The sequence below is a fragment of the Leptodactylus fuscus genome, chromosome 5 (assembly GCF_031893055.1).
Source record: "Leptodactylus fuscus isolate aLepFus1 chromosome 5, aLepFus1.hap2, whole genome shotgun sequence".
NCBI lineage: Eukaryota > Metazoa > Chordata > Amphibia > Anura > Leptodactylidae > Leptodactylus > Leptodactylus fuscus.
The window spans coordinates 109,507,985-109,522,700 of NC_134269.1; the positions used below are offsets into that span (position 1 = coordinate 109,507,985).

The 14,716-nt window shown below is 38.9% G+C and overlaps 1 protein-coding gene across 1 annotated transcript in view; it reads left to right on the plus strand.

The window, feature by feature from the left end:
* The window catches only part of CAMK1D (calcium/calmodulin dependent protein kinase ID), a 213,518-nt gene extending 199,337 nt beyond the window's left edge, over window positions 1-14,181 (plus strand). Inside the window, exons 8-11 of the mRNA XM_075274016.1 lie at window positions 1,867-1,945; window positions 6,755-6,842; window positions 7,158-7,290; window positions 13,506-14,181. Of these exons, the coding sequence (XP_075130117.1) occupies window positions 1,867-1,945; window positions 6,755-6,842; window positions 7,158-7,290; window positions 13,506-13,633 (428 nt within the window). The 3' untranslated portion in view covers window positions 13,634-14,181. The remainder of the gene's footprint in view (window positions 1-1,866; window positions 1,946-6,754; window positions 6,843-7,157; window positions 7,291-13,505) is intronic.
* Window positions 14,182-14,716: the final 535 nt, after the last annotated feature.

Genomic DNA, 14,716 nt, shown 5'->3' on the forward strand with positions numbered 1-14,716 from the left:
TCTACAATGAGTGTACGTACTTTAAAGTGTAAACATTTTTATTGATTTTTTTGCTGTTGTGTCAGGTGTTATGTGTACATTTTTGACCTGTAGCATTTGGCAAGGGGGGTTGGTCTCATCAAACATTTGTATCACCACCGAGAGGAATTGATCTGGTGTCACATGAAAACTGAGATGCTTTTATATGTTGCAAATACTGCAGTACTAGCTATAGAATAGCTTGAGATATCACTAGTTAAAAAACACAGCTTGGAATTTGTGCTTTATATACGACAGAGCTGCAATCTTGACTGCAAATGAAACTGAGCTGCTATGTCTTACCAGAACTATAAAACCGGAGAAACAGCTATTAGAAGTGACCTTTCCCTCTTGGCAAATGCTATACACAGGGATAGACGCTCCTTGCAAATGATTAGTTAGATCATTGGTACACCACTAGACATCAGTGTCTGCTTCTATTAAAAGGATGTTAGATGGGTTAATTAAGAATCTTACAAAAATGTTTACCAAACAGCCCCTCCCCTTCACAATAAGGGAGAGAAAAGAAAAGGGGTGACATTTCATTATTCAAGAATGAAGGGCTCGCCAAAACACTTGTTTTCTTGTATTCTGCTTTCTAGAAGGGGGCGCACTTAAACAGGTGTTCTGTTTTATTTAAATAAAATGTATTCATTATAATGAAACGTTACACTAATGTACATGGGCAGATTTATCAAGATAAATATTTCAGAATGAAAGTACACTTAAGTCACCATTTAATGCACAGCAATAATTGACTTGCTGCAGCTTCCTATCCCACAGCGCAAAACATTTCACAGTGGGTTACTAAACTCGCAACATATGGCCTCAGCCTAAACCTGGCACATTTTAAAGGGGTTGTCCGGTATAAAGTACAAATCTTCCCATAAACTAAACCCCCTCCCCCGCCTAACCTCTAATTTACTTATATTAAAAAAAAAGAAAAAAAAAAGTAATAATCCCCGGGGCACTCATGTGACCGCCCCAGGGACACTTTATAATAGCTTGGTGATGTTCTGTTTCACCAATTCCAAAACAGAACGTCACCAATACTCCACCCCACCCCCCCACCCAACCCCCTTCAATACTTGTGTCTTCCTGTGTACGGGAATGGCTCTTCCTCTCCTTCTCTCTTGAAGCGCCTGTGCAGTCTGGAAGTGACTGGCACTTCATCTCTGCTGCTATAATAATAGCAGTAGTGGGATCGCGGCCTGGGCCCGGGCCTATTCATTACCGCCCTCCGCGGTCTATAGTACAAAGGGAAGCGGGGCGGCAGTGAGCAGGTCCGGGGATGTTGGTAAATAGGCCGCTACCTGCTGGGGATACTCCAGCAGGTAGCGGCCTATTCTAAAACAACAACAACAAAAAAAAAGAAGTTATTTTACTTACCGACCTCGCTGCTGCTCCCGCTGCTTCCTCCTCTTCTCCCAGCATTAAGATGTCTGCATCTCAGCGTAGGCGGTGTGATGACGCCACCAGCGCTGAGACACAGACGTCTAAACCAGCGCAGGAGAGCGTAAGTAAAAAAAAATAAAATAAATTAGAAGTGCGGCGCTGATTGTGATGGAATACAGACATGGTAAAGCAGTCACAAACAATCATGTACTAAATTAATGACTCAACAAATTTGCTGCATTTCCAGAATTACTTGACCTGTGATTACTGATGTGATATTATTTATGATCTTTGGTTTTCCTAAACATATTTTGCAAATATATTCTGAAAATAAACCTGCATGAAAATTGTTAATTCTCAGCCCAATTGTGAAGAAAAAAGGGAACAGCTGCCTTATGTCACACAGCAGAATTTAGCAACTGATCTTTATAAACTTTTCATTTTATATTCCAGCTAAAGACTTTATCAGTCATTTGATGGAAAAGGATGCAAACAAGAGATACACTTGTGAACAGGCTCTCAGACACCCATGGTAACTATTTTACACTGAGTTTATGCTTGAGAGATAAGGAAAGGAGTTATCTCAGCCTCTTCCCCATATGCCGTTTTAGCATAGTAATTTATATAGGGGCTCCCCAACTTGGACCTCCAATAATAGTGCAGGCAGGAAACTGTAAATGTAATAGTACCTAACCTCTTTAATACAATACAGCTAGGGTTGTAATTGCAGATGCTTATAACAAGATTAAAATGAAATGTACTGTCTGTTTTCTTATATTCTTACTATACAATGTAAGCCATTGCAAAGTACTTAAAGGGGTTGACTGGTCCCAAATTGATTGTTCCTGTGGATAGGTATTCAGTATGTGATCTGTGCGGATCCGACTCTCGGAACCTACACAGATCAACTGTTTCAGCAGCATATGGCAACCAGAATCTATAGTAGTGGCTGGTGAATGTGCTCAGGCTCACTTAATCAAGTAATAGGAGTGGTGCTGCTATTCCCTGAAAACACTTCTGTACAGTGGACAAGGATGCTGAGTCACTCCTATTACTGGAAAAGTAGAGCGTTCACATGCCCTGTAGACTGCTATTGCTTCAGACAGCCAGAACGGTTCATTTGTGTCCTCACCGACAGGACATCAATATGAAAAATCAATTTTGGGCTGGACAACTCCTTTGAAAAGGGTTTTCCTAAAAAAAAAAAAAAAAAAAAAAAAAAAAAAAAATTGTATTTAAATTTTTAGATAACTGAAAGTTAAACATTTTTGGAAGTATAAATTCTTAAAATTTTTGAAGCATTTTGAAGATTACGAGTGAGAGAAAACATGCACAAGAAGACAACCAGGCCATAAAAAGGAAATCATGGCTGAGTTTCTGACCATTGCCAGACATTAGAAAGTTACTGCATTCATGGCCAAATCCATTGGCAACCAATTAAGACTAAACACTGTCACTGCAGAGATGGTTAGAGAAATCTTTAAAACTATAGTTGCAAAAATGTTTAATTTTTAATTGTGTGCAAATTTATATATGATTATGTTCATGGGAAAATTACTATATCCGAAGGCCCCACATTGCTGAAAAAAAGTGTTTTCGGCTGCTGTGTTTTATGGTGCCAGAAAAGTGAATAAGATTCTGGTTAATCTCATCTACACATTTCGGCTGCATTTTCATAAACGTGCATTTTCCAAAAATGCAGCATGTTAATTTTAGCTGCAGAATCCCAAGTGTTTACCCTATAGGTTTAATAGGGGAAGAAAAAAAAGCTGCAAAAACATATGAAAATGCTGTGGGAAATAAAGCAATGCTTTTTGCTGTGTTTTTTTTTTTCTAAAGTGTTTTTTTTTAAGCTGTATTTCGCTACATGGACCCTTACCCAGTACCATAATATTAGTGATAGCATCTTATCAACTTTGTGAAACATAGAGACATTGTTGAAGCATATCATAACCTAGTCATTGTCTATTGCCATATCTAGCGCATCCATCCATGCCATAGACCATTCTGCTTAGTGCCCTGGGTTTGGGGTGTGGTCTAAAGAAAACTGGTCAGAATGTCAGGCACAGGACAGTCCTGTTGTCAGGTTGCAGACTAATATCAGCTGGTCTGTATGTCTTCCTATTTGTTAAGATTACCTACTGGTGAGCTGTTTTTTCCTTACTAAGTTTGTCCACAGTACATTACAGGCACATGAAAACTATGAAGATATCAGCATGTACTTACCCATTTTCTTGGCATGACTATTGTATAGATGTTTGCAGCAACTTTTTGTTCAATTATTTATTGATTCAATAAATGTGGCATCACATTGCTAACCATAATTTTTCATTTTCCAACACTTACCCATTTTAGGACGCAGATTGTTACTTTTAAATTTTGTATGGTGCACTGCACATCATAAAACACCATGTTAACTCTATTCTTCTGGTCAGTACAATTACAATGATTCCAAACTTACATGGGATTTTTATTCTGCATTATTTTGCACCATAAAACCTCTTATTTGTCAAAAATCATTTGTTCTAGTGTCACCATATTCTGAGAGTAATTTTTTTTTAAATTTTTCCCATAATCAGAGCTGTGTGAGCTGAGTTTTGTGGCATCAGCTATATTTTCTATTGTTATACTTTTGATATACATAAGACTTTTTGGTAACATTTTTATACTTTGTTTTATGGGGGGGGGGGGGGTTTGGGGACAATGTGACCAGCAATTTTGTTTTTATTTTTCAAGAGATAATTGGTGGCATATATATTAGTGCATTTCAATAAATTAGAATATCATCAAAAAGTTAATGTTTTTTTTAGTAATTCAATTGAAAAAGTGAAACACATACAGTATATTATATTGAGTCATTACAAACAGAGTGAACTTTTTCAAGTGTTTCTTTCTGTTAATGTTGATGATTATGGCTTACAGCCAAGGAAAACCCAAAAGTCATTATCTCAGAAAATTAGAACATTATATAAGACCAACTGTAAAAAAAAATATTTAACACAGAAATGTTGGCCAAATGAAAAGTCTGTCAAGTAAATGCCCTCAATACTTGGTCGGGGCTCCTTTTGCATGAATGACAACATCAATGCAGCAACCTGGCATGGAGGCAATCAGCCTGAGGCATTGCAGAGGTGTTATGGAAGCACAGGTTGCTTTGATAGTAGCCTTCAGCTCGTCTGCATTGTTGGGTCTGGGGTCTCTCATTTTCCTCTTGACAATACCCTATAGATTCTCTATGGGGTTAAGGTCAGGCAAGTTTGCTGGCCAATCAAGCACAGTGATACTGTGGTTTTTAAACCAGGTGTTGGTACTTTTTGCAGTGTGGACAGGTGCCAAGTCCTGTTGGAAAATGAAAATTTCCATCTTCAAAAAGCTTGTGGGTAGAGGGAAGCATGAAGTGCTCTAGAATTTCCTGGTAGACAGATGCAGGGACTTTGGTCTTGATAAAACACAATGGACCTACACCAGCAGATGACATGGCTCCCCAAACCATCACTGATTGGGGAAACTTCTCACTAGACCTCAAGTAGCTTGGATTGTGTACAGCGTCTCCCTTCTTCCTCCAGACGATGGACCTTGGTTTCCAAATGTAATCCAAAATTTACTTTCATCTGAAAACACTTTTGACCACTGAGCAACAGTCTAGAACTTTCTGATGATCTTCTAATATATTGAGATGCACTAGTATATGCATATAGCCTTACACCATAGATATCATCCTCCTTCCAGTAACTGTCAAGTGATTTTCATGCGCAAAACTATTGCAGACACATCTAGATGGAAGCTAAATTAAAAACAGATAAACACTGGAGGAGTCTTAAGTGATTCTTGTGTTCTGGAATGTTTGAAAATATACATATAAGCTCCTGGTGATTGAAATCATGTATTTGAACAGGCTTGTCTGTTTTCTTTCTGATACATCAAACATCAGATCTTTCTTTTTTTTTTTTCTTAAATCAGTCTAAAACTAATATCAGCATGGGTTTTTATAGCATGTATTTTCTGCTTTTACATTACAGCTACACTACATAAACATCATTCCTCTAGTTTATATAAAATGCAATGTTTAACTTATCAAGTATCATATACACGAACATGGACACTATGCCTAGTAAAATCATTTAGACTTTAGACTGCACAAGATTTCTATGTGATATTTCAACAATCTTAGAAATGAGGCTGTTAAGTCATACAAAGTTAGGAGGCGTTCACACTACCGCTGCTGTCTGCCCCATGGCATCCTAAATCCTGGGGAAACTGGACAGGGGATGGCTTGCTGGTGGTCAGCTTCAAAACCCGATCATTTGAGGCTGCATACAGACACCATGGTTATGTGATGAACAACAATAATCAGACATCTGTGTGTTCTTCACATAGCTATGGCATGATCTACTTGAAGTAAGCAAAATGAAGGAAAGCAAGCAAAGATCTAGAAAACAGTAAGGAACTGATACAGAAATATATTGGAAAATTGTACAAACAATAACATTGGCCTTTCCATATTGGTCTGAAAATGGCCAACCCATTTAAGCTATGTTATGCTCCCATTATACTTATATGTACAACAGCATTCCCGCAGAATTACACTTATGAAAGGAAGTCAGGTTTAGGGTAAAGGTCTACATGACAAAGGAAGTATTACATGAAGTCTACATGACTGTGGAAGTATTTGTAACTATACTTATGACATGGAGGAGGATTTTGACAGCGGAATCCACATCATAATCCTCCTCCATACAATGTTAGTCTATGTAGACTGCTAGCTTTTTTTTTTCTGCTAGCAGATTTTTCTGCTAGCAGAGAAAAAGAAAGCAACATGACCTTTCTTCAAGCATTTTCCGCCTGAAGAAAGCAATAGAAGTGAATGGGAGGCGAAAACCGCACGTTTTTTTTCGCACAGTTTTTTGCAAAAAAATGCACGGAAAAAACGCGACTCTGTTTTTTCAGCCCATTCACTTTACAGGAAGGGAAAACAGCCTGGCTTTTTTCTTTTTTTTTTTTTTTAGCTGTTTTTATAAAATAAAGCTCCAAAAAAGCTTCCTAATTAGAAAGCTTTTTTTTTCCGGTGCCAAAATAAGCCACACGTTATTTACGTGTGAACTAACCCTTAGTGGTGTCATTACATGGTTTATATAATTAGCTTTCTAGTGCCACCTTTGTCCACAGGCTGTGTCTGGTTTTGCCTCTGACAGCTACACAGATAAGGATAATTGTGTTACTGTTCTTCTGGGCTGTGTTGTCACTTTACCCTTAAACTCCTTTTGACAGTCCAACCCTGAGAAGATTTAGTATTCTATATCAAACTACTGATAAAATGTTCTGTATTTGGAATATTTTTCAGGATTGCTGGAGATACAGCCCTCTGTAAAAACATACATGAATCTGTTAGTGCACAAATCCGTAAAAACTTTGCAAAAAGCAAATGGAGGGTAAGTATTACAAAATAACTTTTTTTCTACTATTTAGGTACTACATAAAGATAAAATGTATGGTACCATATGCAATGGAAAGTAAAACATGGCACATAAATGTCTTACTTTATGGTATTGTAAGGCGTGGGGGTGGGGGGTTATCAGGCTATTGTAGCACATTGACCATCTTAGGTTGGTGGATCTGATCCAATGGTGATACATTTATACAGCTACTGTTTACTTAGGGAAAACCAGATAATCATTTTAATAGTATTACCTATTTGTTCAACAGTAAATGTCCTTTTCTGTCATGTTATTTCTGCCCTCTTTCAGCAAGCATTTAATGCTACTGCAGTAGTGAGACACATGAGAAGATTGCACCTTGGAAGTAGTCAAGACAGTTCAAGCATGTCCAGTGGACACAGCTCTGCAAGCTCTCTTCCAGATGGAACAAGTCATAAAGACTGTAAGTACAGGTTAGCCATAGTTTGTTTATTTGTGTTATGACAAATGAAACTCAGCTTTGGAGCTCTATAATAATAGCATGCGGTAATTCTATATTGCTGATATAATATTGTAATTACTCTTTTTTCTCAGCAAAATCCAATAGTAACCTAAGGAGCTATAGAAAATGCAAATTTACATTTGCCTTGCAAAATAAATTAGAAGAATATAAGCACCATTTAAGGCAGGCTGTATTCTGTCAAGGGAATGCTGACACAAACCGTTCCAGTGGTAAAATTCAGACTCCGAAACTCAAAAATACAACAAACCGTATAAAGCAAATTGAGAATTTTCAGTCGTTACCTTAGATCACCTTAGCAAGCTGTCACTTTGTTGCCATTCACATATTCTAGGGAGCTATACAATGACCAGTGACACCCAGAATAACTGACTGGAACATAAAGAGTAACGAGTTTATCATTCTCTCCAGCTAATGGGTCATAGCTCTAAACCAGTGATTCCCAGTGATAGTGATCAGGAAAAGCCTGGTTTCCCAACCGCTAAACATTTTGTTAATGGAATGGGGCCTGGCAATATTGCAATAGCAGCCTGCCCAGGGGAGGTGATTAAAAATAACAAATACTTATACTCTTCTCTCATGTGATTAGGCCTCAGCAGTCACGTGAGGCGTACCAACGTAATTACACTGCACTCCCCATGTGACCGCTGAGGCCCAATCACAGGCCCCAATGGTGATCACTGGCGTGCGTGACCACGGTCACAGGCATAAGGACTGAGGCAGAAAACCGGATAAAGCGAGGATGCCCAGGAGAGGTGTGGTAAGGGGAGTATAACTGTGTATTTTTTTCCATTACCTCCCCTGGACCTCCAATTTTTATACTCTGGGGTCTGAGGCAACCCCAGTGTACAATAATAGCAGCAAAATTAACCAGCATGCCAAACCTCATGAATATTTGTCAATTTTCATGAGGCTCACCTGAAGAGGCTCAAGGGGGTCTCCTGGGACCATTTTATACTGTTTGGGGCCACCGTGAAGCATATTATTCAGTGTGGGGGCCACTACTATAGAGCATATTATACTGTGTGGTGGCCACTCTGGAGCATTAGGCCATTTGACAATAAGATGTGCACACCTCCTTATGTAATTAGTTCACTGATTGGGTAAAGTGGCACGCGAGGCTTATTTCCCTGGCACGGCAGTCCATGCCCAACAGTTTAAACTGGACCAAACACGACTGAAACAAAACTGCTATTATTATACTGTGGGGTCTCTTCAGACTTCAGAGTATAATAAGTGGAGTCCCAGAAGAGGTGAAACATAAAAAAAGCAATGTTACTCACCTCTCCTGCGCTCTGGAGCACCTCCCTGCTATCTTTGGTGCTTCTGCCTGACTTAAAATAGCGCAGATATGGCCTCAGGGGTCAAGTAGGCATCATTATGTCATTTAGGACTAATCAGGTTTTTAATTTCCTGAAATCACTTGCCCCACTCAACCCTGAGATTGCCTCCACTAGTTTTGAGATATTGTGTTTATACCGAGTGGCCATTAGAGGCTCTCTCTCTTTCATATATGGTTTGCTGAAAGTCCCACCTCTGATCTTAAATTGGACTTTATGGCAGCCTTTGAAAGGGACATGGAGACCTCTCTAACTCCAGCTCCGTTGATTGATTGCTGCACCTTCATCAGCAAGGACAGTTGACAGGTCACTCTTTTGGAGCCCTCTCTAAACATTTTATGCTACGTTTTCACTCCTTTGTTTCCAGGTCTGTAATGCTCTAGGCGATATTCCTCATGTTTGGTTGAACAACCATCTAGCCCATCGCTTATGGATGTCCATAAAGTTATCACCCTCATCCACAAGGCTCTATAATGCTGCACCTTGCTACATTTCCTCCCTCATCTGTATCTACAGCCCAACCCGTGCTCTCCGTTCACTCAATGACCTAACACTTACATCCTCTATTATCAGAACCTCCCACTCTCGTATACAAGACTTCTCCCAAGCTGCACCACTTCTCTGGAATACTCTACCCTGGACAATCAGATTAACTCCCAATTTCTACAGTTTCAAACGCAAACTAAAGACACATCTTTTCATACAGGCCTATCACAATTTCTAATGTAAACCCCTCCATACTATAATTAGAATCCCCAAAATTTAACCCTCCTCTGTCCCCGCTCCCACATTACCCCACTTGATATGATGCCATTTCAGGCTAACTTTATATGTCCAAGCTCCATCCACATGTCAAAGGACACGACTAGTGACGGCTCATAAAGTTTTAAGTTTGTGTAATCACAGTAACCTTTACAACATTGTCTGACCACTGTATAAGCAATGCCGCCCCTGCTACCTCGTGTCACCCCCTCTACCTCATAGATTATAAGCTCTTGCGAGCAGGGCCCTCAGTCCCAGTGTGTGAAATGACTTTCTTTGTTATGTATCTTTTCTGTCTGTATTTGAACCCTACTAATTGTACAGTGCTGCGGAATATGTTGGCGCTATATAAATAAAATTATTATTATTATTCATAGAATGGTGCAAAGACTCCTTGGACAGTCAACTGCTCCAATTGTTTGCTTTGCCACCTACCCGGCAATACGCACAATATAAACTGCTTCAATATATATTGATGGCAGCAAGAATCCGCATTGCTTCCAACTGGTAGAAACCGTCTTTCACTAACTTAATTAAAGACTTGCTTCATGAAAAAAAATCAATACCATTATCTCTAATACTTGCACACATTTTGATGGTCTAGTCTCCTTGAGTCAATAGATTCAATATGCAAGGATCCCAAGTCTGTCATATTGTCTTCAGCTTTGACATCCCCTGGGTTGCGAGTGTCTTGTTAATCCTTAGACAGGGTCTCCTTTTTCCCCCCTTCCAACCTATGCTACTTGGTGCTGTAAATCCCTTTCCCTACCCCTTTATGTTTGATGCTGGGTTAGAACTCCTTCTTATCCCTTTTACGCATAAGCCTTAATATTTTAGATTACCTTATTCTTCTCTTGTACTATACTATGCATTTCTTCTTGTTTATCCTAATGTCATTTGTCTACCTGCACATTGTACTTTATAACTGGTATTCAATAAAAACTTTTGAAACAAACTGTATAAAAGTATATTTAAAGGCCCAGGCATTCTAAAGTTTAGATATGTCCTGAAATATTGTTAAAATACAAGAATTAATGATACAATACAGACAGTGCAGTTTGGCTTTTATAAATCTGTTCTATGTAAACCTTAGCCAACAGGAAACCAGACAATTTTCCAATGACTGTTACTACATAGGAAAATATTATATTAGCTTGTTTGTCCAGCTATGGCTGAGTCAATTATTTAACTGGTTTCATTTGAAGCTGAGAAGAAATATAAACTATTAAAATAAAATGATCATACAGATCCTAGCTGTAATACAATTTATAATCTACAGAATGCCACTGACTTATCAAAACTTAACAAAAACAGAGGCTTAACTTTAAAAAAAAAAAGAAAAGAAAGGAGAACAGGAGAGCATATATAGCATGGATGAATATAGTTACAGGATTTTCTTGAGCATCCCCTTCTCCTGGCAACTACCTACACCAGACATTGCTACCAACCTGTGTGCTGTCTGCCCTTATATACACACCTCAGAACTGCAATGAATTAGTCCCAATCATGCTTCTACTGCTGCTATGTGAGTATATATATATATAAATGACTCACAGAGTTAAGAGAGACCTTGTCCAATGCAAGAGCTAGGCAGCAGGCTACTGACAAGATTCCAGGACAGAAACAATCAGGGGCAACGACAAGGCAGCAAACTACTACTGAAATATATATTTTGTGAGTGTCAGGTAATATTTGTGTGTAGCGCTATAGTTATGCCCTAGACCCCCTAGTCCAACACTGCCCAGCTCCCATCTTACTTGAGCAGCAAGAGCAGTATAGGTAGGCATGCACGGTGAAGTACAGTAGATAACGTGTGACATTGTGGATGCAATGATGAGTTATGTATAGAGGTGTTATCTTCTGTTGTAATCCTTCCAGTCTTGTCTGTGTTGTAAAAGAGTTAAATGATGCATAGAAAACTCCTACAGTATTAGCAAATGTCAGTCTATTATTGTTATGATAGTGTCTTGAACAAATTTCAGAAATTGCAGGAACTGACTGACAACAGAGAACATGTTTTATCTGTATAATAAGTTTTCCTCCTGAAAACAGACTGGGATTTTTTCATCAGGTACAACTTGTTCTGATCCCTAACTGTGCTCACTTTGTTAGACTCCATCTTCACCTGCAGGCAGCACTTTTCTCTCCGCATGTTTAATGCGGAAACCTCACGGACCCCATTATAGTCCATGGAGTCCATGTGTTTTCCAAGGTAACCGCTTTTTAATGCATATAGGTTTCCATTTGAGGGGTCCCCAATCAGACTTCCCGAGCAGAATCCCAAACACAAATGTAAACCGGACGTAAGAGAAATATGCTGAGACCCTTTTGTTGTTCAATCCATAAGGAATAAGCTCTCAAATGAAAATATGACTGGCAGCTTTCATAAAAAAAAAAATTAACAGAAGTCCTGTGATCTCTAGAAAACCAATCTGGCAGTTTCATCTTGGGTTCAAGCGAAGCTGAGCTAGTAACAGGCACTTGGAGTTGTGCAGATGCTAAGTTTTACAGCAAGTTCTTGAACCAGCTCTGACAGAAAGTGCATTTGATCCACTATGTGCTGTATTTTTTCCATTTTGGAAAATAACAATTATAGGCCTTCTAACCTGTTATGATGGAGTTTCTGGAGCAAATTTCAAAAATTGCTGGCTGACACTAGAGAGCAGTAGAACTAGCTATTTCCATCCTATGCAGCACTGAGAGATAGATCCTACCTTCACCAGAGCCAGCCGCTACGCCAGATGGACAATTAACTGAAATCAAACAAGCATCTACAGTACCTTGCTAGGCAGATCAGGCAATGTCGGAGGCTAAATCAGGAGACATGCATATTTCCAGTATCAAGAAAATAGTAAGTTCTGAGCAGCCCAGAACACACAATTGTCCAGATGAAACCAATTAGCAGGCACCTGGCTCATAAGGAAGTGGGTTCAGAATAGCTACAGATTCGAAAAAGCTTCATATGTCAGCATGACAACCTTAAAGAAAAACGAACAAGCAGTATTGCAGTGAAAAGAATCTTAACAATTACTAGGTTTAATGGTCAGAGTGAAAATTATAGGACTTATTACTTTTTAATATAGATAATACTATAGAAATTTTTTAAAAATACATAAAACATAGCACAAATACATAAAACATAAATATTTGATTTTATATTTTTAAATAATTTTCTTTGTTGTTTTGAATGTTTATATTATTACTCAACCATGCATCTCTCATGCGCATAAAGTTTCCTATAAATTGTTCTATAGCTGTTTTAAAGCAGCTATGTGCTGTACAATGATAGATGCAGACCATTGGTTATATGTGCCACAGTTTACTAAGAACACTTTAATTGTTGGATTGTAAGTTCATACGAGTAGGGCCCTCTTTCCTCTTGTGTGAATTAATTTATCACTGTGTAATGTCTCATTTTGTATGTATGTGAACCCTTTGAATTTAAATTATCTGTTTGCTTGGGAATTAAAGGGATTCTATCATTAGTGTCAGTAGTTTTGAAATACAGACATTCCTGGATATCCTTTAAAAAGTTCAGTTCAGAGCAGTACTGCGCATGTCTAAGTACCATTTTGGTGTAGCTTGCTATAGAACCGCATACTGAGCAGTACTGTGCATGCCCGAGATTTGAAATGCAGCAGAGCGATCTGGTCAGAAGAACATCCAGAGAGGAGAAGGGCAGATGGCACAAGCAATGGAGGGGTGTAAATAAAGGTGTGACGTGAGGTGGTGCTTGGAGGTTCTGGGGAAGGCCTGGGGTGCTCGGTGGGCTCATTTACATAAAGTAATTAACCAGGATTACAACAGAATGGTGGGCAGAATCGATTAAATAGCATTAGTAGAATAGCCTTTTTAAAGGCTATCCAGGAATGTCTTTATCTCAAAACCACTGACCCAATGATAGAATCCCTTTAAATAAAATCTTTTCAAAATGATTTTGGGCATTCAAGCCTGGACTATAAAGAAGGTTGTGTAAGATTAGTTTTGTGTCGCTTATAAACAGTATACTTGTATGTAGTTTCATAACATCCTTATTTGTACTTTTTTTCTTTACAGGTAAGTCTCCATCTAGTCCATATAGCTTCCTGTCTGGAATAACCTCATCTTCAGCTATTAAAGCAGTAGGTGGAGATCGTAGGCCGAGACCAGCCTCAATCACAACAGTGCATTCTGGAAGCAAATAAGCAGCCAAAGATCGAGTCAGGGAGAAGACTCTCTTCATTTGATTTCATTCTGAATTGTGCACTGCAGGATAGACTCATAGTATATAAAGGAAATTTTTTATGGCCATATTTTATATTTCAACAAAGATGGTTTCATGTATTATAATCTGCAATGGCTCCAGCTCCAATAAGGCAAAATAGTTTGACTGGTGCTGCATGAGCCTTGCATTATTCTTACTACTGGACATTACTTTTTTTCTGATAATTTGGTTTATTCTCAATGTGGGTATTGGTATTGTATATGTTGTATTTTTTCATTAATTAATCAACTGGATTATTTAATTAATACTAATTTAGGTGGTTTACTTTATATTTTTATGCTAATATGATATTTTGCATTGAAATCATGTTTTTTATTCTGGCAGAGACAGAGAATATAGTAAGTAAACCACGAGATTCTGGGGGAAAAAAAAGTCAGAAATCTATTGCACTACTATGTGTAAGCAATGACACTTCTTTAAGTAATTGCAATCAATTCTTTCCTCCTCATCTAATCTCCCATTTGTCTTTTAAAGAGGACCTTTCACCGATTTGGGCACAGGCAGTTCTATATACTGCTGGAAAGCCGACAGTGTGCTGAAATCAGTGCACTGTTGGCTTTCCCGATCTGTGCCCCAGATAAAGAGCTATCGGTACCGTAGCTCTTTACAGTCAGAAGGGTGTTCATGACAGTCAGTCAGGTACGTCCTGCTCCACAGCAGCGCCTATCACTCTGTACAGTGTGAGCGGGGAGAAACGCCCCCTCTGCTCACAGTGCTCGTCTATAGACGAGTATTATCAGGAGGGGGGGGTTCCTCCCCGCTCACACAGCACAGCACGATAGGCGCTGCTGTGGAGAAGGACATACCTGACTGACTGTCAGGAACGCCCTTCTGACTGTAAAGAGCTACGGTACCGATAGCTCTTTACCCGGGGCACAGATCGGGAAAGCCAACAGTGCACTGAATTCAGCGCACTGTCTGCTTTCCAGCAGTATATAGAACTGCCTGTGCCCAAATCAGTGAAAGGTTCTCTTTAAAGTGCCAGCTTTTTCATGAAAACATA